The 26,346-nt window shown below is 35.3% G+C and overlaps 4 protein-coding genes across 4 annotated transcripts; 1 reads left to right on the top strand and 3 right to left on the bottom strand.

Annotated features, from left to right (window-relative positions):
- The first annotated feature begins 1,302 nt into the window (after window positions 1–1,302).
- Window positions 1,303–14,928, top strand: LOC143449861 (NACHT, LRR and PYD domains-containing protein 12-like). The gene is made up of 15 exons (XM_076950188.1): window positions 1,303–1,414; window positions 1,899–1,950; window positions 2,177–2,233; window positions 2,416–2,625; window positions 5,632–7,433; window positions 7,695–7,856; window positions 8,099–8,260; window positions 8,690–8,851; window positions 10,909–11,067; window positions 11,266–11,427; window positions 11,509–11,670; window positions 11,854–12,015; window positions 12,427–12,588; window positions 12,752–12,913; window positions 13,861–14,928. The coding sequence occupies exons 1-15, from the start codon at window positions 1,409–1,411 to the stop codon at window positions 13,894–13,896; spliced, it is 3,618 nt and encodes a 1,205-aa protein (XP_076806303.1). The 5' UTR covers window positions 1,303–1,408; the 3' UTR covers window positions 13,897–14,928.
- A 1,131-nt stretch (window positions 14,929–16,059) lies between these two features.
- Window positions 16,060–17,634, bottom strand: LOC143450339 (lysozyme g-like). The gene is made up of 4 exons (XM_076950847.1): window positions 17,164–17,634; window positions 16,810–16,923; window positions 16,632–16,717; window positions 16,060–16,519 (listed from the first exon to the last, which is right to left on the bottom strand). The coding sequence occupies exons 1-4, from the start codon at window positions 17,237–17,239 to the stop codon at window positions 16,247–16,249; spliced, it is 549 nt and encodes a 182-aa protein (XP_076806962.1). The 5' UTR covers window positions 17,240–17,634; the 3' UTR covers window positions 16,060–16,246.
- A 5,102-nt stretch (window positions 17,635–22,736) lies between these two features.
- Window positions 22,737–25,270, bottom strand: LOC143450337 (protein TEX261-like). The gene is made up of 6 exons (XM_076950845.1): window positions 25,130–25,270; window positions 24,915–24,994; window positions 24,283–24,436; window positions 24,059–24,126; window positions 23,782–23,899; window positions 22,737–23,575 (listed from the first exon to the last, which is right to left on the bottom strand). The coding sequence occupies exons 1-6, from the start codon at window positions 25,197–25,199 to the stop codon at window positions 23,460–23,462; spliced, it is 606 nt and encodes a 201-aa protein (XP_076806960.1). The 5' UTR covers window positions 25,200–25,270; the 3' UTR covers window positions 22,737–23,459.
- Window positions 25,214–26,092, bottom strand: LOC143450338 (signal recognition particle 14 kDa protein-like). The gene has a single exon (XM_076950846.1). The coding sequence runs from the start codon at window positions 26,046–26,048 to the stop codon at window positions 25,701–25,703; it is 348 nt and encodes a 115-aa protein (XP_076806961.1). The 5' UTR covers window positions 26,049–26,092; the 3' UTR covers window positions 25,214–25,700.
- Between the last annotated feature and the right edge of the window lie 254 nt (window positions 26,093–26,346).

Here is a 26,346-nt window from a genome sequence, read left to right on the forward strand (position 1 = left end):
GATTTTAGATTTAATGCACTTAGTTAAGTAAAACAGTTGCTACATTGTCGTGTAACATCAATTTTTGAACTTGTTAGATGATGTTTTGATATTGGATTGCTTTCAGCTTTGAATGTAACTTTTAATTACAAAATTGTAGGCAGTTGATTTTCTTTTATGCTTCAGATTCCGGCTGAAACCAGTTAATCATTGATCGGCATAACAAGCCCCTAGCATTACGAATGTTATGTCATTAGTTTCCAGTAAAAATTTTTTTGTCCAATCAAGATTTACCTTTCGTGATTACTGATGATTGATCTTTGCATTAAGATTAAATGTTTGAATCGCATATTTGTTATGGTAAATACACCTCGATACCAGTACATTATTTCTTAATTATGTATGCACCAGAACTGTGTAAAAGTTTTTCATGTAGTCATGAATTTTACTGAGATACTTGTAAAAGGTTTTTTATTAGCTAAGCATGTTTATTCGGCATGCAACCAAACTATTGGTAGTTTCAAAATTGTCTTTTGCTATTAATTGATTAATTAAAACAAGCCTCCATTAGCTAAATACTTTTGATCATCATTCTATCATACAACCAACAACTTCACTAGTTATTTTTCATTAACTTAGTTAATCATTAACTTAGTTAATCATTAACTACGTAAAGCGCAGCCCAAACCACTCACTTTCTGCGTACTTCTTTTTAAATTTCTTCTTGGCTTTATACTCTCTTATCAGAAATGGGCTATGTTTTGTTTAGCCAGTGTGTAAGAGAGACTACTTGTAATTAACGTTGATGAAAAAGCTGCATTGACAATGTAGTTTTAATTGGCGAATTTGTTGTTTCTTGATGTTAAATGACTGTTATTAAAGCGAGATCGATCACAGCATAGAAATGTGCATTAAGGATATCTTATACCATCTTTTTAACACAGGGCTGGTAAATTCAATTGGCAACTATATCTGCATTGGAAGTTTGGAGTAAGATACAAAGATTTAAATGGAAATCAAAGATGAGTTTAAGCCAGTTATTTCAAGTAGGGTATCGTTATTCTCGTGCGCAGTCTCATTGCCGTCTAACGTCGCTTTTTTGCTAGTGCCTTTTTTCCTGCCTTACTGTTTCGCAAAAGATGTACCCAATGGTAAACAATAATATCAAAAAGCTTTCATAGAACATAATTAATCATTGGGCATCAGTGGAGCTCATGTGCAATTTCATGGAGTAAAACATCATTGCTTCAACACAAAAAACGTTTGTAATAGATATTCGTGTCGCTTTACAACTTTCAACGCTTGTTTTTCTTTTATTGGTGCAGGTGTTAACAATGGCTTTTATGCGCGAAATATGATTAAAATTTGAAAGGTAAAACTCATAGATAGCACAAGTGGACTTTTTAAGTGAGCCTATCACAGCTTGGAAATGGAGGTGAGAAGAGTTGAGTTGTTTTGAGCCTTGACACCATGCTTGTGATTAGCTGGATTTATTTCTGCTGCTCGGTTGTATCGATATTATATCAATGTCAGTTTAAAATGAAGTCTTTTTCTGTGTATATTTTTATTTCATATACATCAAGAAAATTTCTTTATTACCTATTACAACAACTCTTACTAATATATATACTTGTTACAGTGTAATAATTTTCAAAATCCCTAACTACTAAGCCATCTGTTGGTAGTTGCTATTAGTGGTAATTTTCATCAAAAAGATGAAACATAAATGCATAAAAATGGAGTTTAACTGTTAGCAACTGCAGGGTTAATGTTTCAGAAAAATTAGTTTATTTTGCAGCATATCAGTTTTACTAAATATAACAAAATATTTATTTGATGCTACGCAGTGTACTTTATGAAAAGAGCCATATTGCACTTGGACCCAATGATTAATGATCACACTTTATATATTTTTCCAGGCAAATAATATCCCAAGTACATCTGCCAACAACAGCAATGATGATAGTCAAAGTAAGTAGTGATCAGCTTCTTCAGTGAATTTGTAATAGACTGGAAATAATACACTGCTTTGTGGCGGCAATGTTTACAATTATAGTATTAATGTATTAATTATACCATTGAAATACAAATATTATAATTGCAATAAAATCATGCAAAGGCATCATTATTATCCTACTACTGTTAAGTTACTAAATCTAAAATATTGAGTAAATAAGCCTATTTGTCTTCTTGACAGATTCCATAAACATACAGCAAAGTTCTGTCCACATTGGAGATACGTATCATCATACAGGTAAGCAGACATATCTACTTAACTTCAAAGATTGTATAAATTCACTGGAAAAAAAAAACAAATTTAACCAATACGCTGGTTAACTAATGTTTTATTTGAAGTGCTGGACCAACATTTTATACAGGGCTGGGATGATTAGACAAATTCCATTTTTAGTATTTCTATTTTTCATAACAATAAAGATCAGAGGCAACAAAGAACTGAATACCATTTGCAAGACCATCGCAGTGTTCGTATTGATCAACACATTCAAGGCCCGCTTCATACCGAGGATCAGCGCACTGTGCATTACCATGACAATCGTACCACTCATTATCACATGGAACAAACTACAAGTGTTCAGCCCAATGAACCAAGTCAATTGCCGAGCTCTGTGAATGATGAAGAACTATGTGAGTCCATAAAATGCTTGCGATAGTTTGCAGTTTATGATATCATACTATAGTTTGATAGATAGATGAATGCTAGTACATTGTACTTAGTCATAATGCAAACCACATTTGCATCAAATAGTCTTGCTGTTACTAGATAAGTTTTGACAATACCTCATAGATTATTTACTTTTTACGAACTAGCACGTTAATTATCTGCTATCAGCCATAACATGTGTTATAAACTTTTAGTTGTATGTATGCTATTGCTACAGAAAAAGTTGATTTATTATTTATAGTATATAAAGATTCTTTTTGCTTGTAATAGTGTGCACTTGTCCTTAAAAATAATTATGAATTGTTTCGGTCTGGTCTAAGGAGATTAGTTAAAGACTTGTAATGATAAGCTGAATCCAATATTGTTTACTTTTGTTATGAAGCTCTTTAGGTTACAAAGTTGCATATTATTTTTGACTTATTTTGAGAATTTTTAAATTACCTATTTTTCAACAATGTTATCTGCATTATTCTAATGATCACCACCTGACGGTCGATTTACATAATTTGATACCTTCACACTACCAAAATATTGCAGCCCAAAACTGGACCTGCAAAATTATGTGTGTTTAGAGTTACGCTATTAAACAGACAAGATGAATTGTGAGAAAAATTTCATTAAGATTTCAGCTTTCAGTTTAACTCTGTAATTTCAGCTAGGGGAGGTAAACTGCATTAAACTGGTCTAAATTTCATGATTTTCAAGACTACATAGCAAACATTGAAAGAAATATAATTTGTTGTGACGAGAACTGATGAAGTCTTAAATCGGTCGAATTAAGTTAACAATCATAGTATATTTGAGCAAGCCAATTTAGTTGGATTTTTAAAGTTAAGGCTAAAATATCACATGCACCGGCAAAATTAGTTGATATCCAAGCTTGTGATAAATCTGAAAGTGAAATTGGACTAAATTGTACATATGAAATAGAATACAGATAAGCTGTATTTCACATGGCTAGTAACTTATAAACATGGTGACATGAAACTATCATTTTATGTACACATTGCGGCTTGGCATGGAATCAACTAACATAACGAACAACCTCAGAGAACTTTCTACTGTTGTATTGTGAAATTTTAGTCAACTTCAACTTTGGGTATTGTCTGAATTTACGGATGGGTTGAGATGGTCTTAGTTTATTTATATTGTTTTTTGTCACTCATTGTCGTATTAAATGCAGAGAAAGGTAATCTACATAATTAGTATACTGTCAATGGATAGATCTCAGTTCTATTCCTTATTTTGCGTAACAATTAGCCGTTAGTATGTTGGCAATGAGCGCAACAAAATCTTCGAGACTAAAGAACAGGTTGGTGCTGTACTTCTAGACCAGTGGTTCTCAAAGTTTTTTTCCGATTCCTCCCTTACCAACCAAAACACCGTCAATCCCCCCCCTCCCCCAAACAATCACAAAAAAATAATTTCCAAAATTTTACACTACCTGAATATTGTCCCTGGATGATGTCTTTTGAAGATTTATCTCAAGAATAAAATTCAAAATTGCAAAAGAACGCTCTTACAAAATAACCAAACAAATTTACAAACAAATCGTTGCTCATTGTTAGTGAGAATCGTTAGCCTCATGTTGGGAAGTTAATAAAGAAAATCGAGGAGAAAAGCGTGTGAGTTTTGCTCGAAGGTCTCCGCAAATATCGTGTGTTCCTCTTTTTTTCATCACTAGCTTACTAGTTAGTTCTATAAGTACCTTACTAACAATAAAGAGAAAACAATAGCCATTATGAACCAAACAGACACGTTTATAACGTCAGTCACTGCAATTAAGTAGCTTGTCCTCGCGCACTATTGTAGACATCTAAACAACCTCTTCGAGAAGATTTTTCTGTTACAAATAAAATTAAAGTTTTTTTCATATACAGTTTTTCCTCCCCAATTCCTCTAGAGAAAATTTCCTCCCTGGAATTAAAAATTCCCCCTTTAGTGAGCCAAGTGGCCCGGTTTGAGAAGCACTGTTCTAGACCTTACAGCTATCTACATCACATTAGGGCATCGCGGCTTTCCCTGCAAGCTGCTCTGTCTGCTCCCAACAGGCACATGGTCCATATGATTATGGAGCTTGTTTACAACCAGGGCTTTACCTTCACCACCAGTCATGGTCAGCGAAACAGGCTAGAACAAGAACGGCATCCCAAAAGGATTGTACCCTTTATTTTTAACATCTATACCCAATTACCCATAATCTGTCAAACTTGTGTACTCGGTAAGGAAACAGTAGAAGGGACCTTTTTCCAGGACATGACTACCTTGTCGTCTTACCTCCATAAATGGTGATTGAAACTCAGCAAAACCAAAACAATATCAATAGCTTTTCACCTTAAAAACAAAGAAGCAAAACATGACCTTAAAGTTTGCTTCAACGGTTTGCCTGTGTCTTTCTGTCATTTCGGACCTTTTGCTGTCAACGTCACTCATTCTTTCGCTTGTCCGGCAATGGAGCCATCCCACCTGCTCCAGTCAAAGCTGTCAGCTTCTGCAAATATGCAAGCCCAACGACTAAAATCAAGACACTAATATTTACCAGCCCCATTTAAGTTGCTAGAACAAATCAAGGGCTCAAACTTCTTTGCAGCTAATTGGGCGGACCATAAATGGTGTGTGGGGTGACAGCAAAGCCCAACTTCGCCAATTAACCACCGACGCCAACTCTCATTTCATCAAACTTTTACTATCCAGTTTGGCCTGGGTACGACTTAACTGCCAGCGGACCGGGGCTGGACGTTGTTGTTCAAATTTGTACAAATGAAATGCGGTTTATGTGAATTCAAAATATCTCAAAGGAGTGAGAGATAGCGAGTTTATTTGTGATTATTGTGTAAGGAAGTTGATGGGATGATCAAACACAAACACATACTTTGGTTTGTTTGTTGTTTTTCATTATTTGAAGTGTTTCTGTAAACAGTTTGTATACTTCATTTTCACCATTGAATTTTTGTTCTTTGATTCAACAGATCATAAATTGGAAGAAACTCTAAAAGACAGGGCCAAAATTCTTGCTTATGGTCCCTTGGAAATGCCAGTTGACCTCAATCAAAATATTGAAGCAGTTTCCCTTGAGATATCGCGACTACCTCTCCATGTTGTCGCTTTACAGGATTTAGGTCACTTCCATCGAAGAATAGATTTCTTATCGAGATTTTTTGTGAACAATCCTCACTCCAGTCATGTGTCCAGTAACAGCCTTAATCCAAACCAACTCTTTGTAGCTGCAAAGTTTTCTGCATCGCAAGAAGCCACCCAAAAGTTTGGTTCAGTAATGGGTCATGATCATGAGAAATATATTCAAACTTATGGCAACATTGTTGGAGTCATTGGACAAGCTGGTATTGGCAAATCTACTTTAACAAAGCTTCTGGTAAAAGCCATTCTTGAAGGAGACATGGATGTTCAGGCAAAATATATTTTCCACATTGCCTTTCGTGATGTCGATTTCACAACAAAATGCAATTTTTTTCAGTTTCTTATGACAAGCAGTTTATGTGATTGGGAGCACCATGATGCATCAGATAAAAAATTACTGAAACGTCTGAACCAGTGTGATGACGTTGTTCTGATTTTTGACGGCTTTGACGAAGCCATTATCACAAAACCGAAACATTGGGCATCAAATATTTATCTAACAGGGCAAGCAACTGCTGAAACCTTCATCAAGAATATTATGTGTGGTAGGCTGCTACCACGAGCCAAGAAACTTTTCACTTCAAGGCCAAGGCAGTTTTATGAGCTGCATCATAATTACATTCCACGTTTTCTTGTCACTGTCTTAGGATTAAGTGAAGCCTCCCAGAAAGAACTATGCCAGAAAATTTGTGGTGAAAGAAGTGGCCAAGTTATCCAGTATTTGGATGACAATCCTGATATCTCAGCGTATTGTTATGTGCCAGTAAATTGCATTTTAACCATGCATTGCATCCACTCATGCATCATTGAGGGTGAAGAAGCCAGCTTGAAATCGATGACTAGCATCATGGCATTTGCTCTGGATGGATTTGTGAGGTCCGAACACATGCGTGGTCATGAAAGTGAAGTCTCTAAGCTTGCAGATTTAGCCTGGAATGGTTTCCAGAAACAAAAGATTGTCTTCAGTGAAGACGATTTAGCAGAAGTGAAAATCAGCACTAACACCTTGCATTCCTTCCTAAATACTTCTGTAAACTTTCATAGCAAATTGCGAGTTGGGGTGAAGATTCTAGATGGTGACAAGAGGAGCTATTTTGCGCACCTGATCTGGATGGAGTTCTTTGTTGCAGTAAAGATGATTTTTTTCATGACAACCAGAGAATTTCAACTTTGGGTAACCAAACTGGGTGAAAATAGATTTGAAGTTGTTGCAAAATTTGTTTATGGCTTTTGTGCTGAAGAAACATCAGAACGTTTAAGAAGAATTTTCTCTCTCAATGATGGTGGTAGTTTCTTTCAAAAAAAAGACATGTTGAAAGAGTTTTTGCTTCAATTTACACCCATTTGCTTTCACAGTGGTAGAAATTCTTCCGACTATTTAAGCATTTGTGGATGGCTGAAAGAAGCAAATTTACATGATTTCAATAATGCTGTGTCTTTTGTTTTGCCCAAACAACTTTCACTTTTCAATGCCGTTCTGCCGAGTGATATTTCAAATTTTCATTACCATCTTCGCTCAAACAATGACTACTGGGTGTTGACTGTGTCGCTAAATGCTACGTATTTAGAGGGTAGCTGTCATCGTATTTTTCATGAGATGGCTACAACAATGCAACAAAACACAAACATTAAGGTAAGATTCATGTAAGTCACATGTTACCTGGCATATCGGTGCTAATATGTATATGCACATTTTGATTTCATATTAACTTACAACATATGATTTAAATATTAATTTATAACAGAGCTGTTTGCATAATATTTTTACGTATTGGATTTTTCATGTTTGAACTAATATTTTTATGTATTGGATCGTTAGCTTACATGTTTAGTGAAATTTTTGTTAGTTAGTTTACATGCTTTGATGAAATTTTTGTTTTTGTTACATTTTCAGATTGAAAGAGTAGACATTCCTGAAAGCAATATTTCAGATATGGATATGGAAGCGATGTGCAGATGTTTGCCTATAATAAGAACTATTTCGATATCTAAGTGTGTCATTACTCAGCAGCAAATGTCTAAACTGGGACAAAGCATTGGGCGTCTGGAAGCCCCAGTAAGCACATTTGTGAGATAAATTAAGTTAAATATTTGTTAGCATCATACATGGTTTTTATGCTGAAAAATATGTTAAGATGAGCATGAGAAAGCAGGTAACACATAATCGTTTATGGTGAACGCTTTTGAAAATGATACTCAGTTATGATAAAATAATTTAAAGTTTTTAAAACTATAAACTCTACCATAGATGCCATAAGAATTATTAATTAAAATGATGCGCAATTTTTTTTACTGTAGATGGATGAGTTACGTCTGAGTGATATCCGTTTGGAAGACAGTAAAGCAAGAGATTTGTCAACATGTATTCACAATATAAAAACACTGAGTTTGGATGACGTTGGCATTTCCTTTGCTGGAATTGAGTTTTTGTCAAATGCAATTGAACTACTGACAGAACCAGTAGGAGTTTTTCAGCTATAGATTTGATCTTTTTATATGTTAGTAATAACTAATAAGTCAATAATGAATTGGAAAGTTAGTAATGTTGATAACTACTTGTGGAAAGTTAATAAGTTTTATTCATGTCATGATGATTAGCGATAGCCATGTTATTAACCCAATTTTTGTGAGAAATGAAGATACAGTATATTATCTGTTTAGTTTACTATTTCCGTGGAGATACTTTTCTATATATGCTATCAGTTTGATGAAGAATTTTGTTAATAAGAGAGTTTGCTTTTTACTACAGAGATTTTTCATGAAAACTGTCTTCAAGTTCTTTTAACTTCGAAATCATATGGGTGGTGCATATGTTTGAGTGATCATTAACATTTACCACATATCAAATATCCAGTTTTGCATATAAATTTGATGTCTTATGATTTTTAGATGGATCATTTTAGCATCAACGGCAGAAAGTTTTATGATAATGAAGTTCAGTGCCTAACTAAATGCCTTGGAAATGTAAAAGTATTTTTCATGGGTAAATCGGAAATGTCAACACGTGGATATGAAATATTATCTCAGGGAATCAAGAGTTTGTCCAAACAGGTATGTGAATTGGTTAAAGGTTCGGTAATCTGTGATATTTAACCGCAATATCATACTCAAATCGCAGCTGGAATCGCATTGGAAATTTCACGTAAGATTCAAGCTGTACCCATAAACCAAAGATAGGCTTAGCCGATTCATTTCACATAAGTTGTTCTTATTTTTGTACAAATTGCTGAGCATGGTTAGGTCATTGTTGTCTAATGTCGAAATTATGATGGTGGCAATCTTTTCCGCCTTTTACCGGTTTCAACTTTAAGTTGAAAATAGCCATTAGGAAACAACAATACCCAAGTTCATTGGACATCATGTTTACGAAATTAGTAATTATAAAACAGTCAGACCTCGTTAATTGGGACTACTATGTTTCGTCACAAAATGTCGGTTTAGCAAGGTATCCGGATAATCACAATCAAAACTATAGCAGGGCGAAATTTTTCATGTCGGACCATACTATTGAACTGTGACTGCAGGCTCAAGGTACTTGAAATTCAAGCCTATTAGACAAGTCCTATGAGTGAGATTGCTGCTTTCATTGTGTGTAGATAATTGGCTATTGTTTTCGTCATCTACAAACGCACAAAAACTTGCATTCACAACCAATCTTTTTCACTGCACACCTCACCATCTGTTTATCGGATTTTTTTATATTGATGTACTGTCTATTACATCTGTTCCGAAACTACTGTGTTGGAGCCGTACGGCAGAGTTTCCGGATTAAAAGGGTAAAATGCATGAGAAGAAATTCACTCCCTGCAGTTTTGTGTCAGATAGTGGAGATTCCGGTTGTTTAGAGTTCGAACTAAAGGGGTCTGACTGTACACCACACAGTTCTTTTGCTGTTGATTAACTTGACTTATAAATTATTAATTCACGTTGGTTGATATCATAATTAAGATGTCCCATTCATACGCAAACTTGGTGTAACAATTCTAGCTGCTGTGGACCATGCTTAAAGTCTCAGAAAACCAAAGGAGACTCGAGAGCTTACCGCCTACAGCAGCTCTTGCTCATGTCTACTCCACCACCGAGTGCTTCGCACTTGTCTGTTATCACAGTAAACACAACCACCAAATTGACACTTTCATAAATGGCGTTTTGTGATTGGATGTCCACACTGCTGGACAATCTTCCCATCCTTGCGGGCATTTAACCTACTGGTCTTTTCGATGATAAAGCCATTCTTTCTCCCGCTTGTAGATGAACAAGGCTTCTATCAGCTCCATCGAAAACTTTTCCCCAGGGTAACGAATCAGGCTCGATGACTATAATCACGAAACCCATCCAGCTACACTGCAACCATTAGAGCAAGTTGAAAATTTAGACAACAGTTCGACTCGTTGGGTGGATCATATATGTAATGTGAAGCGGCAGGAAAGCCCTGCTAGACTTTACAGCTTTATCACCGATGTTACCTTCACAAGAGTAGCAACCCATATATATGTCACATAGTGACATATTTTCTCTTGACTCAAATTAACTCAAGTTACCTTGTGACTGTCATATGGCAAAAAATGCAGCTTTAGGTACAAAGTCAAATATTATTCTAAGAAATTACAATTTTCGAAAAAATATTCACCACGCTAATTCGGAAACAGCCACGATATTTTGACAACCAAGTTAACGCAAAGCATAGTATAATAGCAGTAATTATAATCACAGTTTTAATTTGACTCGAATCTCAACTAAAATTGACTCGACTTGACTCAAGTTACAACTCAAATTGATTCGGTTTTACTCAAATCAGAAAAAATGGTATGTTTGCAACACCGGTATAATACACCACCTGCAAGGGAGGTTAAGTGAGTATGTACAAACTTTACCTATTTTTGTTGCTTACTTGAAACGTGCAATTCAAACTTGATTCAAACACCCCATCTTGCACATGGTTTTGACATTGTTCACATTCGACATGTGCCGTCACTTATGTCATAAATAGTGACAAGTTTGTTTTGTTTGCTTGAAAATGTCTTAAGGATGTATTTTGACAAGTATTTCTTAACCACTAAATGACCCTCAGTTTAAACTTACTATGTAAGGTGCATTTGTGTTTTTAGTTAGACATGCTAGCAATGCGTGATCAGTTAGGAGATGAAAGAGCGTATGCTTTATCATCATCCATCTGCAACATCAGGAATCTTAATGTCAGTGAATGTTGTACCACAGCAAATGGAACAGCATTTTTATCTGAAGCAATTAAAAATCTTATTAAACCGGTAAGAACACATTCAGTTGTGGTAAACTTTTGTTTATGACCAACAATATTTTTACACATATCATAATTTTTTAGTAGTTGGAATCGTTTTTTAATGTGCATAATGCATGTTCTGTTGTGGCCTATTTTGTTTCATTACACATTTGTGAGTTACTTAAAATTCAAAATACAAAGTGTGGTAATATCTCTTTTCACGCAGTTGGAGACAGTATTCATCTACGACAATAAACTTGGTAATGAAGGGGGTATATCATTGTCAAGATGCATTCATAACATTAAGAAGCTGTATGTGAATGAGTGTGGTTTGAAAGAAGAAGCAATCTTACATATTTCAAACGCCATTGCTGCTTTAAAACAACCGGTGATTTAAGTTATGAATTTTTTCTTGCTTGTGACCACTCCTAAATAAAGTTGGAACATTATTTGATCTGAAATGGTTAAGGTGGAATATCTTAATTTGTCCCGAAACAACTTTGGTGACGAAGGAGCAGTTAATTTGTCGAAATGCATTCACAACATTAAGGGATCAAATCTTTCAGAATGTGGAATCACAAGTATTGGCATTAAAGCTTTGTCACTCTCTATTTGTAAGGCCTTACATCCGGTAAGTAAACGAAAGCATCATTACCTAGTAAACACTCCACCAATTCATAAACAATAAACATAATACTACCCAGAAAGTGCTGCATATATAATTTGCTTTTGTAGACAAGTTATTTTACGCTTATCACAATTATAAAAGTTTCACTGCAAAAGTTTTTATTTATGCGCTGTTAACTATTTTCAGCTTGATAAGATTGATCTTGGCTTTAACAAGCTTGGTGATGCCGGTGCTTTGTCATTGTCAACATGTTTGCATAACATTAAAACTCTGAATGTTGCAAATTGCGGCATAAGCAAAGTTGGAATCAAAGCTCTTTCAAGCGCTATTATGAGCTTGCCTCATCCGGTACGATCATATCTATCTCTTTCTATGTACTGCACACTTATGTGAAATACAACTGCATGTTAATTGATTTTTCATGAGTTCAAGAATAATAAATAAGGCTCTTTATCATTCCGAGAAATACTGGCCATCTAGAAAGATTAATCAATATTTTTGAAGTAATTAATGTATATTCGAATCAATCTGTTGATGTATTTCTGATTTGACAATATATTTGGCATTATTATTCTCTTGAATAGGAAACATCACACACCACCCACTCACTCATTTGTAAAATTGAACCATACTTTGAATGTTTTGTTGGTTACCCTTTCTTAAGGAGTTTTGTAAAGTTGGTATTTTCTAGTGATTATTATATGACATGTGCTATCATATAGCGTCATATTGTCATGAAATATTTTAATATTTTGATAGCTGGAAGAACTTTGGGTAAACTTCAATGAGTTTGGTGCAGAAGGTATTGCTTCATTGTCCCAATGTCTTCACAAAATAAGAAGGTTACATGTCATGAGTTGCCACCTCACATCCAATGATATCAGTCCGTTATTCGAAGCTATAGGGCGCCTTTCAACACCAGTAAGAAAATTTTGCTAAAATTGCTTATTTTTTATTCATTTAAACCATTACGCATGTAAATTTGTCATAGAAATTGTTACTGACAAACTTCATGCCAATACGTTTTCTTTGAAGCTGTTGGCCTATACATTAAAGAAGTTATAGATGGAATATATGTTTATAGATGGAATTTTTGACCGTGTCGCAAAACCCCTTGGGGGATCAAGGCGCTTTTGCTTTGGTGGAATGTCTTCATAAAATAAAAAAAGTTAGATTGAGTTACTCCAAGATCAAGAAAGATGGAATAGCAGCTATCTCCACAGCAATCAAACGTCTGCCAAGACCTGTAAGAAGTTGTAGGTTATAGCTTATGTTAAGTGTGTTTACTTCTGGTTTGTAGCAGTTGCTTTTTTGTTACCTTAGGCAAGGCTAATGTTGGCAGCTGACATTAATTTAAGCTCAATGTGAACAATACTTGTTATGTGCATGAACTACAGTTGTTCGAATATTTACATAATGGATTTTTAGTAAAAACTTTTCTGTTCCACCAGAAGAAAAGCTTTTAAATCATTTCTTTTCAAATCGAGTTAAAAGAAAATGGTAACATGCCATAACATATTTAAAAGAGGTCTATAAATACAAAACTGTTGTTATAATTAAATAACAAGGTTTGCATTAAAGCCTATACTCTGACATTTGTTATGTTTGAATGTTTTGTCCCACGCTAAAACAGTTTGTAATTCTACTTAAAAGGAGTTATGCTTTGAATATACATTACTTAATAATGAGCGTCACTCTGCTAATTGAATTACAGCTGTTATGTATCTATCTACCTACTCAATAACTGAAATAACATCATATATTGATACTAATTTCGTAAACATGCCTTCCATGGTGACAAAATAAAGCTTTAAAGTGTTAGTGCAATATTTAGTAAAATAAGTCTCCCAATTTCTGATCGGAATCTACTGTAGTTTATTTAAAAGACTTAAGGCTTTTGTGCTCACATAAACCTCATTACGAGGTTGAATCAACCACTATACGGTTGACCAGAGTCGTTTGCGTATGGACTATGGATCAATCAACTCTGATTAAGTTTTAGCATTAGCTAAGTATTGGTACAGTTTCTATGTTATACCATGTTTTGTTGTGGAGATAAGAAGTGGCTTATTTTATTTTGTACTTATTTTGACTGTGAACTTACTTATTTACTTTACTGCTACTACTTTATTTACTTACTAATATACTTACTTATTTTGACATACTTCTAAATTATTGTTTCCAATTTTTCAGGAAAGACCGGATGTTTCTAACTATGATTCTCAATGATTTGCTCTTTTGAACATAGCTAAGTTCCACATCTCATCATTATCAAACAAGGAAAAGTTTTTTTAACTAAGCATTTTAGTTTCTTATCTTGAAATGAATATCTAAAATCAGGTGGTTTATTTATTTTCACTTTTTTACAGTAATTACATCGGATTTTGCATATGATCATGATTTTAATACTTTTCTTCTTTAAAATTTACTTTTCACCAAACATACTTTATGGTTTGGATATAAACTATAATTGATACTTGTTATATGCATAAAGGAATCTATGGTGAATATCGAAGCGAATATAATCAAGATATTTGTCAAAATAATGTGCTCCAGTTTTGAATATAGTGAATGCCTGTATGTTTTTCTTCGGCAACTTTTATAGCCTATTTATATAGATTGCTTATGGTGTAATTATGTAAATTTACAGAAAATCATATGCGTTGTTGTCATATAGAGTTATTTATCAAAAATTAGTTTATCAGAAATTTTATTGTGCGGTTTTGTTATTACTGTGGCGGTCGTGATAGTAAATTGTAATAATCTATATAACTGGCATTTTAATTATCCCCACATTATCATGTCCATTTGCATATATAGTTTGGGGCTAATTGTAGCTGATTAAATAAAAATATTTATGTCCCAGCATTTCACTGATGTTGCACTGTTACCGTCAATGGCTATTCTCCGTTTCCGCCATTGTCATTACAGTCGTTTTCAGCGTGCCCCGCTACAAACAATGGATAGAACGGGAGTTATTTTGAAATTGCAAAAGCTTGTATTGTGTATACGTGTAGACCACGCAATTAATGTGATGCGTAACCATAAAAACCAATAAAGCGTAAGATTAAAAATGGCAAGATAAGCAGCAGTTTTGACGAGTTCGACAAATATAGACTGTTTCGTTCAAGTGCATCAAGCATCAAAATAATCTTGCTTTTCTACCAGCATAACATACTTGTTAAACTTTTGAAATTATCACGTGAAAAGTATCGAGTACCGGGACCAATTGGAATTTTTGAAAAAATTAATTCGGTACAGAGATTCGTTACTTTCTTTTAAAAGTACTGACGATACCGGTATCGGTACTGAAAAAGTACCGTGGTACAGTAATCCGGTACTGTCCACCTACAGTCAGTTATAAAAACGTGCGACCGACGGAAAATTGCAAAGCCAGTCAGCGAAACTAACTTTTTGCATTATAACTTCCATGAAACACTTCCAGATTGTAGGGGTATGATCACTTCTCCCTTTGCTCTGTACCTCTCTAGATCTGCCACTGCATCCTGCAATTTACACTCAAATTTTACACGGAAATTATGTGCGCCGATGTGACTCCGGTACCTTTTTGGTGCACTTGATGCCTTGTGCAATCGTATTCATTGCATGACGCAGCTAAAACCAACTATTATTATTTTGAAAAACTAAAGCGGGCAGTCGTCGAATATATCGTCCCGACATAATAAGTTTGTTGGTCAGTTGTCATGGACTTCTGTATACTGTGTCTAGTTTCATTCTAAGACTATTTGAACAAGTTTAAATAAATATAAAGAAAATGCATAGGTTTATAGATGTAAGCTAAATGCTTGTCAAAATTTTTGCTCCGATTTCGTACACGCAGATGTTAATGTTTTCTTATTAATTTCTTGTTCAATATTTCGATAGTAATCTTAAAAGAATTAACAACATATTTGAAATTTACTGATTTAAAAGAACAAACTAACAACAGCTCTGAAATTCTGCTTCAATATCGTTAGCATTGCAGACTACTCCGGTGTTCATTCAAATTGTTATAAAAGTTGACTGTTAATGATATCAAATGTGTCGCAATCCTGCATTTCCGTCTTGAAGAATACAAGTCATAGCCTTAAGCGATATCCATATCGTCGGGTACTATTTTCAACAATTGCAGTGTCTTTATATACTGACTGCGGTGGTATCTTCTTAACTTATATATTGCGTAACGATAACTTGTGTTTACTTCAATTGCATTGAAGCGATTTTCGTAAAATAACGGGTAGCGTAATACGTGACAAATGTAGTTCCCTATCAGTTAGTATGTTTGTGTACTTAGTTTTTAGTTAGTATACTTTCCTAATTAAACCTGGAAAATTCCTGTTCGTGCACAGGAAAAAGTGAGAACGAAATATAATGTCGAAAATCAAACTCAAGTGAATTTCTTGTTCATTTATTAAAGATTACACTTATAACATTCAATGATTGTATCGATTTTTATATCTCAAACCAAATCTATTGCTTTGTATACTTAACAGAATTTAGCTTCAAACATTCAGAATTATAGTTATTTGTCAACTGTCATAATCTAATTCGTTAAAGTTTCCGAAGTAGACTTCTGAAATTAGTAACCTCTTTGCCGGTAGAACTGTGCTCTGGCGATCACGTCATTTGAGTAATCGCCGTGTGTGGTGTGGGCGTCGATGTTATGCCAGGAGTCGACTCGTTGCTGACCGATGTTGTAGGCAGCTAGAGCTCCTTGCAAAACTTGATCAGCATTCCAGTTGGGAAACTTGCCTCTGATCAAACTATGCATGTCGCTTAAGATTTCTGTGGCTTGCATAAGATGATCAAGAGAGTAAGGTCCTCCCCTAGGCGTGTGCCATTGGTTATCAATCTGTACAGAGTATAGGAGATAAAGCATTAACTATCGGCTAATCTGATAAACCTGTATTCCAGTAAAAAATTACGTCACGATCTTCGATGACTGACAAAGATATTGCTCTTACCTGCATAAGACCGAACGCGTGTCCATAATCTCCCGTTCCAGCTGATGAGAGTCCAGCACCTGCCCGACTTTCTCGGCTGATAATACCTGCAAATCAACAACTTTGGTAGCGCAACCAGACCTAAAATCTAATGCGCCAATGCTTACATTCTAATAGGTTGTTAATGCTGTGCACTTACCAGCTACGACAGCCGGGTCTTGATTGAATTGGCGAGCTGCTGTTGTTATAATGGGCTTGTACTGGTTCATCCTTGGAAGGTCTGTTTCAGCCATTTTGTGAGATGCCTGCACACCTTTGTTAAATAAAGGTTTGAGAACCGTTAGGGTCGGTAGCCGTAAAGTATAGGTCTTTGTCTGATCTTCGTTGGTTAATGAAGAGTTAACGGTTAGTAAAGAATGAAATCGTTACAACTATTTACGGCAATATTTCCACAACCTATTTCTATATATAAGCTTTTGTATGAGTGGTGGTTTGGCAGTAAGCAATTTAAATTATATCAGTACGCCCACATGTCATTGTCAAGTACACTAACCGCTGTAGGGAAGGTTATCTCCTCTTGCACTTGTTTGTGAGGCACCTGTCGGATTTAGACGTCCAATGTCACCCATAGCTGTTGTGGTACTCAAAGAAAAGTAAAGTATAAAACCTCTTGTTAAATGTATTGAGTAAAAGTAGCTTTTTAATAGCTGCACAAAAACATTTTCATTACAAGAAACACAGTTCTTTTAAGTTCCTAAGTAGAAATAGTTGTTGCTGTTTGGTACTGGGCCTGCTCATTGCAGATTTAGTCTATTAGTCGAGCGCTAACGATGTGCTTTTGAAAGATAAATACTGTACCTAATAAAAAGAATTTGTTTTATTGTTAGTTTTTGCCACCAAATTTAACGAAAATAGGGCTTAATGCTTTAGCTAAGACGCATCACCTTCAGATATATACTAAATTAAACAGTGGCTGATTTATACTTTAGCTTAGGTTCTTCCACCCAAATCGAATTCAAAGCCACACCTTCTGTGACAACCTTTCGCTTTGCTGACACTTTATAAGCAGTTTAACTCTATAATATACTTTTAAGTGCAAGTACCGGTTCCGCTTTTATTAGTTTCTGTTCCTCCCTGGAACACTTGACATCTAGTGCAATCGAGTTTATTGCGTGGGCTGTATGGAACTAGTCTATATTACGAAACCAATCATTAATGTTTTGAAGAACCGAAACATCGAAATCCATTGCTCACGAACCAGACGTCTGCCAGTAACAGTAGCCAGCTTTTAGGATTAGATAAATCAATATGTCACACATAGGCCTACATTACGATACAAAACATCAGATCGACATTGGCAAACTTTCGGTAAATGCTGAATTGTATTATTTCGATGGTATTGTGGTAATTGGAAATGACACAAATGGTTGGTAATGTTGAGCAGTTTCTGCCATGAAGTGCCTGCAGTATGTTAAATTAGAAAGCATTCACCAGCCTTGGCGGTGCGTTCTCGCGACTCAACTTCGTTTAGTGGAAACAGAAAATGACACAATCTTGCCCACCATTCCAAATTTTCCTACGAGCACGTATAGTTTCTGCAGTGGTAGTTGGGTTGGAGCAGGTGCAAGGAATGAACAGGCCGCTTTATCAAATGTTTGCTTATTGCAAACGAACGCGATTAATCCACGTAAGACCCAGCGGTGTGTTCTGAGACCAAACAAGTCGATTAATTAAGGCCAACACATAGAAGAACCGAAACAGCGCGTTGGCGTTGGTGCAAACCGAAACTTTTGAAATAAGAGTACCGCAATATGAAGAACACCAGTTGGCAATCGATATTTCGTTTTAGATGTAATATTGGAAGGGAAATCTGATATTGCCAATCTGGATTGACTAACATGAATTTTTTTCTGTTGAAGACCTGGTATGCAATTCTTCATTCGTAATAATTTCTTTGGTTTGATTAGTTCGACTTCAAAAAAACTTGTGATAATAAAGGGATATTATAGTATACAAATCAAACAGAATATAGAATTCTTTTTTTCAGACGTCTGCTTTACGAAACATGACGTCAATGATAGATAACATTGCGTACCGATAACTTTCTGTTTTCCATGTTAAGTCGTGACATAAATATCGCGCCTGCCTATCTTGCGTGAGTTATGCACAGCTGTTCAATGCATTCATTCTACTACAATCAACCCTATAACATGGACGTCTTTATGCTGTTGCTGTGCCAATGTTTTGTCTAAATGTACTTGTTCAAAGAAACTTCAATATAATCAGTATATACAGTTGTCATTCGTATGCAACCGTTGTTCAATTCTATTTGGATAAGTTCTGTGTCAAGATAGACAACTTTATTGTCATCTTCACAAGGTCACAAGGACTTTGGTGATATATTATAGCAGTAGAAAACAAGTCATTATAATATTGATCACTGCTAACTGAAGCTAGTAATCAGACAATAAGCCGTCAAGGTGAACAATTAAATCTGTGGGTGAAAAAAGTTGACAACGACCTTATGAGATTCACATATCATTAACCGCAATAAACATTTCAACAAGTGCTTATTGTAGTGAAGTGGATCAAACTCCCAAGTTCAGGTGCCATATACCTACTTTCCATTACAAACTCAAAACACCAAAAACAAATAATTCACAGCCCTGCATTTCCCATGTATTTAGTCACTTGCCAGCCTACTATAAAACTTAAGGTTTGTCCGTCCATGTTTTCAACCAGCCGGCGCGTGTAGCCGCCTACCCCAAATAAAACAGCTCACCGCCCCACCGTGTCGAACACAACTTGAAAAGTGGCTTGATAGCAGTGGCGTAGCCAGAAAGAAAATTGGGGGGGGGCAAATATTTGACGAGTTCAAGGGAACTATCCAATACAAATACATTATATTTTCTATTATTATATTATATTATACAAATTTTATTATATTTTCAACAAAAGGCTCAACTTCGTAATCCAAACTTTGAAAATTTTGGTCCGCTAATTTTTTTGAATTAGGCGCTTTACATAATTTTGACCTTTTGTGTAATGCAGCTAACAGGAACCGGTGTGTGATAAACAGGAAAAGAAACCGATGAGTAATGGCAACTGACTCCAAAGTTTAATGGGTTTGGTCTTTCAACGCTCTACAGTCAGCAATTGTTGGCTACACCGCTACAGTTTAATTGGTCCATGCAACCCTACAGTTTAACTTTCCTTATTGCGAAACATTACGCAACTTTTCGGTTCCTTTTTAGAAGGCTCTGTGGTTAACAACCTTCATGACGAACGGTAACAGCATTGTCATAATAAGTTGGTATTTTACAGATATTAGCTACTGCAGCAAATTGTTGCAAAAATGGCTAAAGCAGAAATTTTCATATTGCATTAAAAACTTACTGTTAGCTAATGTCTAGTTCATGTGGTGTTTTGTATTGAAAATTGTATAGTAGCTTGACAAATTTTTAGCCTAAATTTAAATGTTGTCACTATTTTACCGGAAAAATCGTGCGTTCGAAGCTATTTTTCACAGTTTCTCGTAAATCTAACTTAAATTTTATATCTTAGTAACCTAAATCTACCTTTTGATCTAATTCTAACTGCAATAGAACATCACACAGCTAAAATCAGCTTTTTGCATGGCCTTTTTCCTAGCATAACCCCCTATCTTTAACAACGGGTTGCGTGACTACATACGGTGAAATAGCCACAAATTTAAATTCATAATTAACACTTAAATCTTTTTTGCATCATACTTTGCCTTCGAAGACAACCGCGAAGACGGCGATCAAGTGACGGTGTCATGATGAGTCCCAGTTGGAAAGTCTTAACGAACTTCGATGCTTCTATTTCTTGGATATAGTTTGGCAGTTTGAAGGTTAACTTTATTTATATTTTACCACAAGAGCTTTCGCAAGCATAAGCTTGCTTCTTCAGGTGTAGGCTACTGCAAAATGTCTAATTGTTTGAAGATTGCGCGGAAATCTTCCTAATCGCATCCACGTGGCCCTGGTTGCATTTTTTGTTACAACAAATTTTTCTCTAAAATGTTTAGTTAATTATTTAATAGATGACAGTGAATTAAAATACATTGGGTAGTGTTTTCTATGGAGCAAGGGCTCCACCTATCGCGATCAAGTGAACGATTACAGTACGAAATCGAACACTGCGTTGCAGCACCCTTATCAATACGTGGTAACTTTCTTGACCTATGTGCTTCTAGCGGCCTGAGTGGTGCAACTCATGCAACAGACTTCTTATGGGCAGTTGTATTATTTATGTTGTTGGTTATTCGTAATATTGAGAAAGTGCACAGCACCTATAACAAAACCTTTTCTTGTGAGCTATTTCTGTTGTAATATTAAAATCTTTCGGTTGACAAGAGGTTAGAGTATTTTAACCGCACGCAACAATAGAGTCAGATAAATAATTCAACAGGTAAATTAAGTTAGCCCTCATCAGTCAAAGAGTTCTTCATGCTAATCATTATGTTCAGCACTTTTTTGTAATGATCGAAGAACCGAACGTATTTTAATGTAAGGGTTTGGTTCGCCAATGTTTATGGATTACCCTTTAACCCTATCCTAACCAGGCTCGCGAGTTTACTAAAAAACTAGGTGTGGCCGACCCCGCACACATATTTTCAATCGTTAATTACTAGAAAACTATACGTCGTAAACTGATCGGATTTTGACAGGTTAGTAGAAAAATCATCTGGCTTCCTGTATACATCCTAATTGTAAAACTAAAGAAAGTGAATTTAGTGTAAATTAAGTATTTCTAAAAGTGACACATTTCTAGAAATTCTTCTTGTTACGTCGCGTCCCCGCTGTGCGGAAAACCAGCTGACCGCGAGAAGAGAACGAAAGAGAATAGTTAGTCGAGTTATTGGTGCGTTAATGAGTAATACGCTTCAATGCGGAGAGCAGAGCAAAGCAGAGAAAAATTATGAAAATATCGCAATATCTTAAAAATTACAAAATCCAACTTTATCAAACAAACATGGACAGATAGCTGAACATTTTTTAGGAAAAGTCACCAAATTTCAAGTTTCTACAGCAAACAATGCAACTGTACGCCACGTTTTGCTATGACAGTGTGCGGGAGAAGCCAAGCCTAGTTAGAATAGGGTTAAAGAAGTGCATTATGTCCAGTTCGTCGGGTGTTGTTGTTCCAGCAGCAGTATAGCAATCTTTGCTATTGTGAGTTTATTTTTTATCCCACAGTCGGCGGTAACCCATGCGCGTGGAAGAGCGTTGGAACGAGGATCTGAATGTGATGGTATCGGGATCTGTAGTTGCTTACGCGAATGACACTTATCTTTGTTGTTGTATCCGACGTAATTGAAAAGTGATATCACTCCATTACGTTCGCTTATGAAGATGTTTTGCTTTGAATGCACGAGAAGAGATGGATTTTTTTGTATCGTTTGTTTTATGCCATGGACTGTGTGGAGTCAAAAGTATAGTGCTAGCCTTTTTGTTAAAAGGATCACCTAAATGTAGGCTAAAATTAGAAGGGGTCATATTGGTTGCTTATTTTTTTAATGTAAATATTCCATGAGAGTTTAGCAGGCCAAGCTATTGTATGGAACAAAAAAAAAACGGCAAAACCGTATTTACTTGATTGTATGCCACGTGTGACGGTGCTAAAAGTTAATTTACGCCGCGTGTTCGTAAGCGGCAGGTAAAGGTACAGTAAGTCACTAAATCTCACTGGAACATAAGCTACTGCAAGTCTTTGCAAAATCCTCTCTACGACAATATCACAAACGGATAAAAATTCGGTTACGAAAAAATGTAAGCCGCAAAAAATGTTAAGAAAAACTTTTAAGTCGCGGCTTGCAATCGATTAAATAGGGCACATGACGTTTTCCTAAGACATAATGCAGACTTGAGCGAAGCAGGTGTTGGTCACCTGATGGATAAGACCTTTCATCACTATATTATAGGTAGGGGTTTTTACAATGTATCAAACTTCAACAAATACTTCAAGTCGTCCAAGTGTGGATAGCTAATTAATTAGAACATATCACGAAGTATTTCTTCAACATTTATCCATGTCCATATAAGCGTTTGGATGAACTACAAGTTCGATGACGAAGTTAACACTCACACAGCTTGGTAACGTATTAACAAAAACTTCAGGCTGCTTAGGTTTGGTTAGTTGATCATATCGCACGTCACATACTGTCTTTGAGCATTTAACCAAGGTATAGGTTCAGAAGTAGGAGGTACACGTTCATATAATTTAACATTCACTCAATGAAAATTAAAAAAACAAACAGCAACACTAACAAATCCGTAAGTTTTAAGATATATTATACTTCAAACTCATAAACTTTTATTTGTACTTTGCATTGTTAGATATAAATAACACACATAGGTTATATTTTGTCAAATGCAATGCATGGTGTTTTAAGCCAGGTTGAGAGATTATTTATAAATAAAAATTATTAAATAAAAACTTCTAAAAATCCAAGCCCTCTGTGTAGTGATTAATTGATATAAAGCAAACAACACCAACAATTACATAGCCAGTGTTAACAAGCACACCATTGGGTGCTTTCAGATATTGTCTGGCCAAAACATGTTTATTTGCACAAATTCCACCAGTTCTCATACCACCAGTTGTAATGACATAGTACCTTGCGCAAATACCTTTTTAAGGTTTGTCCTCACTTACATACTGCATCAATGGACTAATAATAATTCATAAATTGCCATTTTTGTAAAGTTCATTTCAATAATTTTTCATCGTAAATTTAGTCAAATTGCTCGAACGATTTGTATGAAGAATGTTTGTGCAAGTGCGGCAAACTTTTATGCTTGCTGAGAGTTTTCTTAAAACTTTCTAAAACCTTTTTGACCTTGAAGGAACTACCAAGTCTTTGCAACCTTCGAATACTGTCAGCAAAACAGAGCGCTTTTTCTTTCCTTTGATCATGTAATGTGACAAGACATCGTGATCTAAAATTTCCAAAAATATCAAACTTTATCAAAGCAATATAGCCAACTGGCATAGCAGTTTTATTCTATCAACTTGTAATGCTTTACTGCAAACAGGGATGAGCAGTTATTACGTTGGTAACTGTGCCAGTATTTGGGTAAAAAATGTATCTAGGGTACTGGTATTGGTATATTGCCCAACACAGACTGCAAACAAAAAAACTCACCATCACTTTTTGACAGCAAGGGTTGCATTGTTGACGGAAGAACGTTATCACTCGCTGACAGTGAGATGAAAAAAGTGAATGGAATGAGCCATAAGCACAAGGTAAAATACGATAGCACCTGCAAATCAAAATCAAATGTACCGTAGTCTTATGCAGCATCCAAAAAGTGCAGAAATCTTAGCCAAGCCTCCTGGATACTAGTTACCTCTAATTACTATGCAATCGTAACTGGACTGTGGATAAACCCCAGAAGTCCAAATATATTAAAAAAACTTACCTCAGTAAACGAGTGATAAACATCGCTGAAATACTGAAACGCGAAGTAGTGGTTGACAAATACAAGAACTGGAAAATAATTAAAACAAATTATTCCTCAAGACAGTGACCAGTTAAGAATGACTTAATGCAAAAATACATTTCAAATACTTCCAGCAATGCTTTATATTAAAGGTCTAGCTTGGACCGTCTAAGAAACAAATGGCACAATTGTTTTCCACCTACCTACAGTAAGAATAAAGTTTGGGGAAGTTAGTTCAATAAATGGAAATGTTCGTAAAAGACCGAACTCTACAACATTGGTGAACAGACCAATTCCAACCAGTGTAAATGGAAATCCTTCAAAAATCCACAGTCCGAAGTAAACAACCACTGATGACTGAAACGTAAAAAAGCATCACAAACACCTAGAAGCTAAATTACTCTAAAACTTCTATTCCAAAAAAATTCTAAGAATAATTTGCTGCTGACAGCAGTCATTGTAAAAAGTGCAACTGCAATAAACCTGGAATGATAGCACACCTATGGAGTTAACTTAAACCAAACACATTAATAAAAACTGCATCGCGCTCATGTCATTAAACTGAATAAACTAACAAACAAACAAAACAAAAGGTTAGAAATTTTCTGTTTCACCACAAAGGTGATTTTTATTATTGTTACCATGTTTGTTGGCAAACATAACATATACTGAGATTTAAGAAGATTAAGTTTTTTCAAGCCGTCCCCAATCACATAAAATAATGATATGCATTTGTACAGCACCATACACTTAATAAAAAAAACACTCAAACGCACCCAACTGAGTCAACAACACCACCATAGTGGGTGGTGCTTTCAAATTACAAAGTACTTACAATAAGCATTACTCTGACTATTTTTCTTGTCATTACAGTGTACTCTTCTATAATCTCTGCAAGATAATACAGAGCAGCAGCTGCAAAACATAGAAAACTCAGTTACGCAAAGTACATGATAAAGCATCTTAAGTATTTCCAGTAATTTTTCTGATTCTATCACCCCTCATTAATCATACTTATGTAAAACCTACGCTATATAAATAAATCCTTACCTATAGCCAAGGTGACAAATAAAATTTGCATTGCCATGGACACCCATGATAGAAGATACAAAAACCACATTTTTTAGAATACAGTCTCTAATACAAATAATCAATCAATTACCATTAACCAAAACACCAACCTTTCAATTCTCAAATACTTTCTTTAGCACATACCAGACTATTAGACAAATCAAATTCATACCGATAAATAAAATAAACATACAGGAATGCCCTTTCTCATACATTAAAACACATTTTGTGTTTCCAACAAATTTCATGTTTCAACTAAATCTTGATAATAACACAAAAGTCTTGCAACCTTTTTCTCTGCTGGTTAAGAAATTAATTTATATGTGGCTGAAATGAAAAAATCAGCAGCATTTGGCAGTTGGTTGATAAAAGCGTATTATTCACATGAAATAATGCAACACAATTTATTTTACTGCCTAATACAGTAGAAACGCCAAGTGTTTAATATGTAACATTGCATAACAAAACAATAAAGATGTCGCTAGCGGGTTCGTTTTTCTCTTTCAACTAAAAATCACTGAATTGATGGTCACCACACAATGCATGCAAATCACTGTTCAGCAACTTTTGTCTTTGCTTTCTTCTTTCCATGCTTTTTAAGCCCGTCCAAATTTGCTCTCAGAACACTTGTGTATGCCATTTGAAAGCGATTAATGTCTTTTGCATTTACAACTGTGCTCAGCTTCTTTTTACCATTTGTGGCTCGGATCAGACATAATCCTTCACCCGTAGCTGAAGGTTGCACCTTCACTTTTACGTTGATTTTGTTTTTCCTTGGTTTTGGTTTTGTTCTTCCATCATACTTTTTCATAGTTACATACACTGTTCCAGAATTGCGACATTTTTGATACAAAGTGGTTAATTCAGTTAAAAATGCATCATTTTCTAGCAACACCATATTTCCTTATTTTAGCTTCAAATAAGCAAATAACTCAGCCTTACCACTATTAGAAGAATATATTAGTTCATTAGCTACAGAGCTATAGTATGGTTGTGTACAGACTAAAATATGGTAAGGTATCGTATCAAATCTTTCTCATTGGTTTGAGGAAAGTCTTTGTTTGACTGAAACTTGGCGAAAGTTCCAATACACACACGTTTTTATGTAGACCATAGTGGAAAGTCTGGCAACTAAACACACGAGACTCATCAGCGAGGATGCTTAAATTTTTTTTCCTTGCGCCGATTTATAATAA

Source organism: Clavelina lepadiformis, chromosome 3 (genome assembly GCF_947623445.1).
Source record: "Clavelina lepadiformis chromosome 3, kaClaLepa1.1, whole genome shotgun sequence".
NCBI lineage: Eukaryota > Metazoa > Chordata > Ascidiacea > Aplousobranchia > Clavelinidae > Clavelina > Clavelina lepadiformis.

Bases quoted from the DNA above. Each gene is read 5' to 3' on its own strand.
- LOC143449861 (XM_076950188.1), top strand. The intron at 2,234-2,415 runs GTAAGCAGACAT...ATAACAATAAAG, and splicing joins AGATACGTATCATCATACAG to ATCAGAGGCAACAAAGAACT. The intron at 7,434-7,694 runs GTAAGATTCATG...TTACATTTTCAG, and splicing joins AACAAAACACAAACATTAAG to ATTGAAAGAGTAGACATTCC.
- LOC143450339 (XM_076950847.1), bottom strand. From the start codon at position 17,239: ATGGGTGACATTGGACGTCTAAATCCGACAGGTGCCTCACAAACAAGT. The intron at 16,924-17,163 runs GTTAGTGTACTT...TATTTAACAAAG, and splicing joins AGATAACCTTCCCTACAGCG to GTGTGCAGGCATCTCACAAA. The intron at 16,520-16,631 runs GTAAGAGCAATA...TACTCTGTACAG, and splicing joins ACGCGTTCGGTCTTATGCAG to ATTGATAACCAATGGCACAC.
- LOC143450337 (XM_076950845.1), bottom strand. From the start codon at position 25,199: ATGTGGTTTTTGTATCTTCTATCATGGGTGTCCATGGCAATGCAAATT. The intron at 24,437-24,914 runs GTAAGTACTTTG...TTTACGTTTCAG, and splicing joins TAGTCAGAGTAATGCTTATT to TCATCAGTGGTTGTTTACTT. The intron at 23,900-24,058 runs GTAAGTTTTTTT...TTTGATTTGCAG, and splicing joins TTTATCACTCGTTTACTGAG to GTGCTATCGTATTTTACCTT.
- LOC143450338 (XM_076950846.1), bottom strand. From the start codon at position 26,048: ATGGTGTTGCTAGAAAATGATGCATTTTTAACTGAATTAACCACTTTG.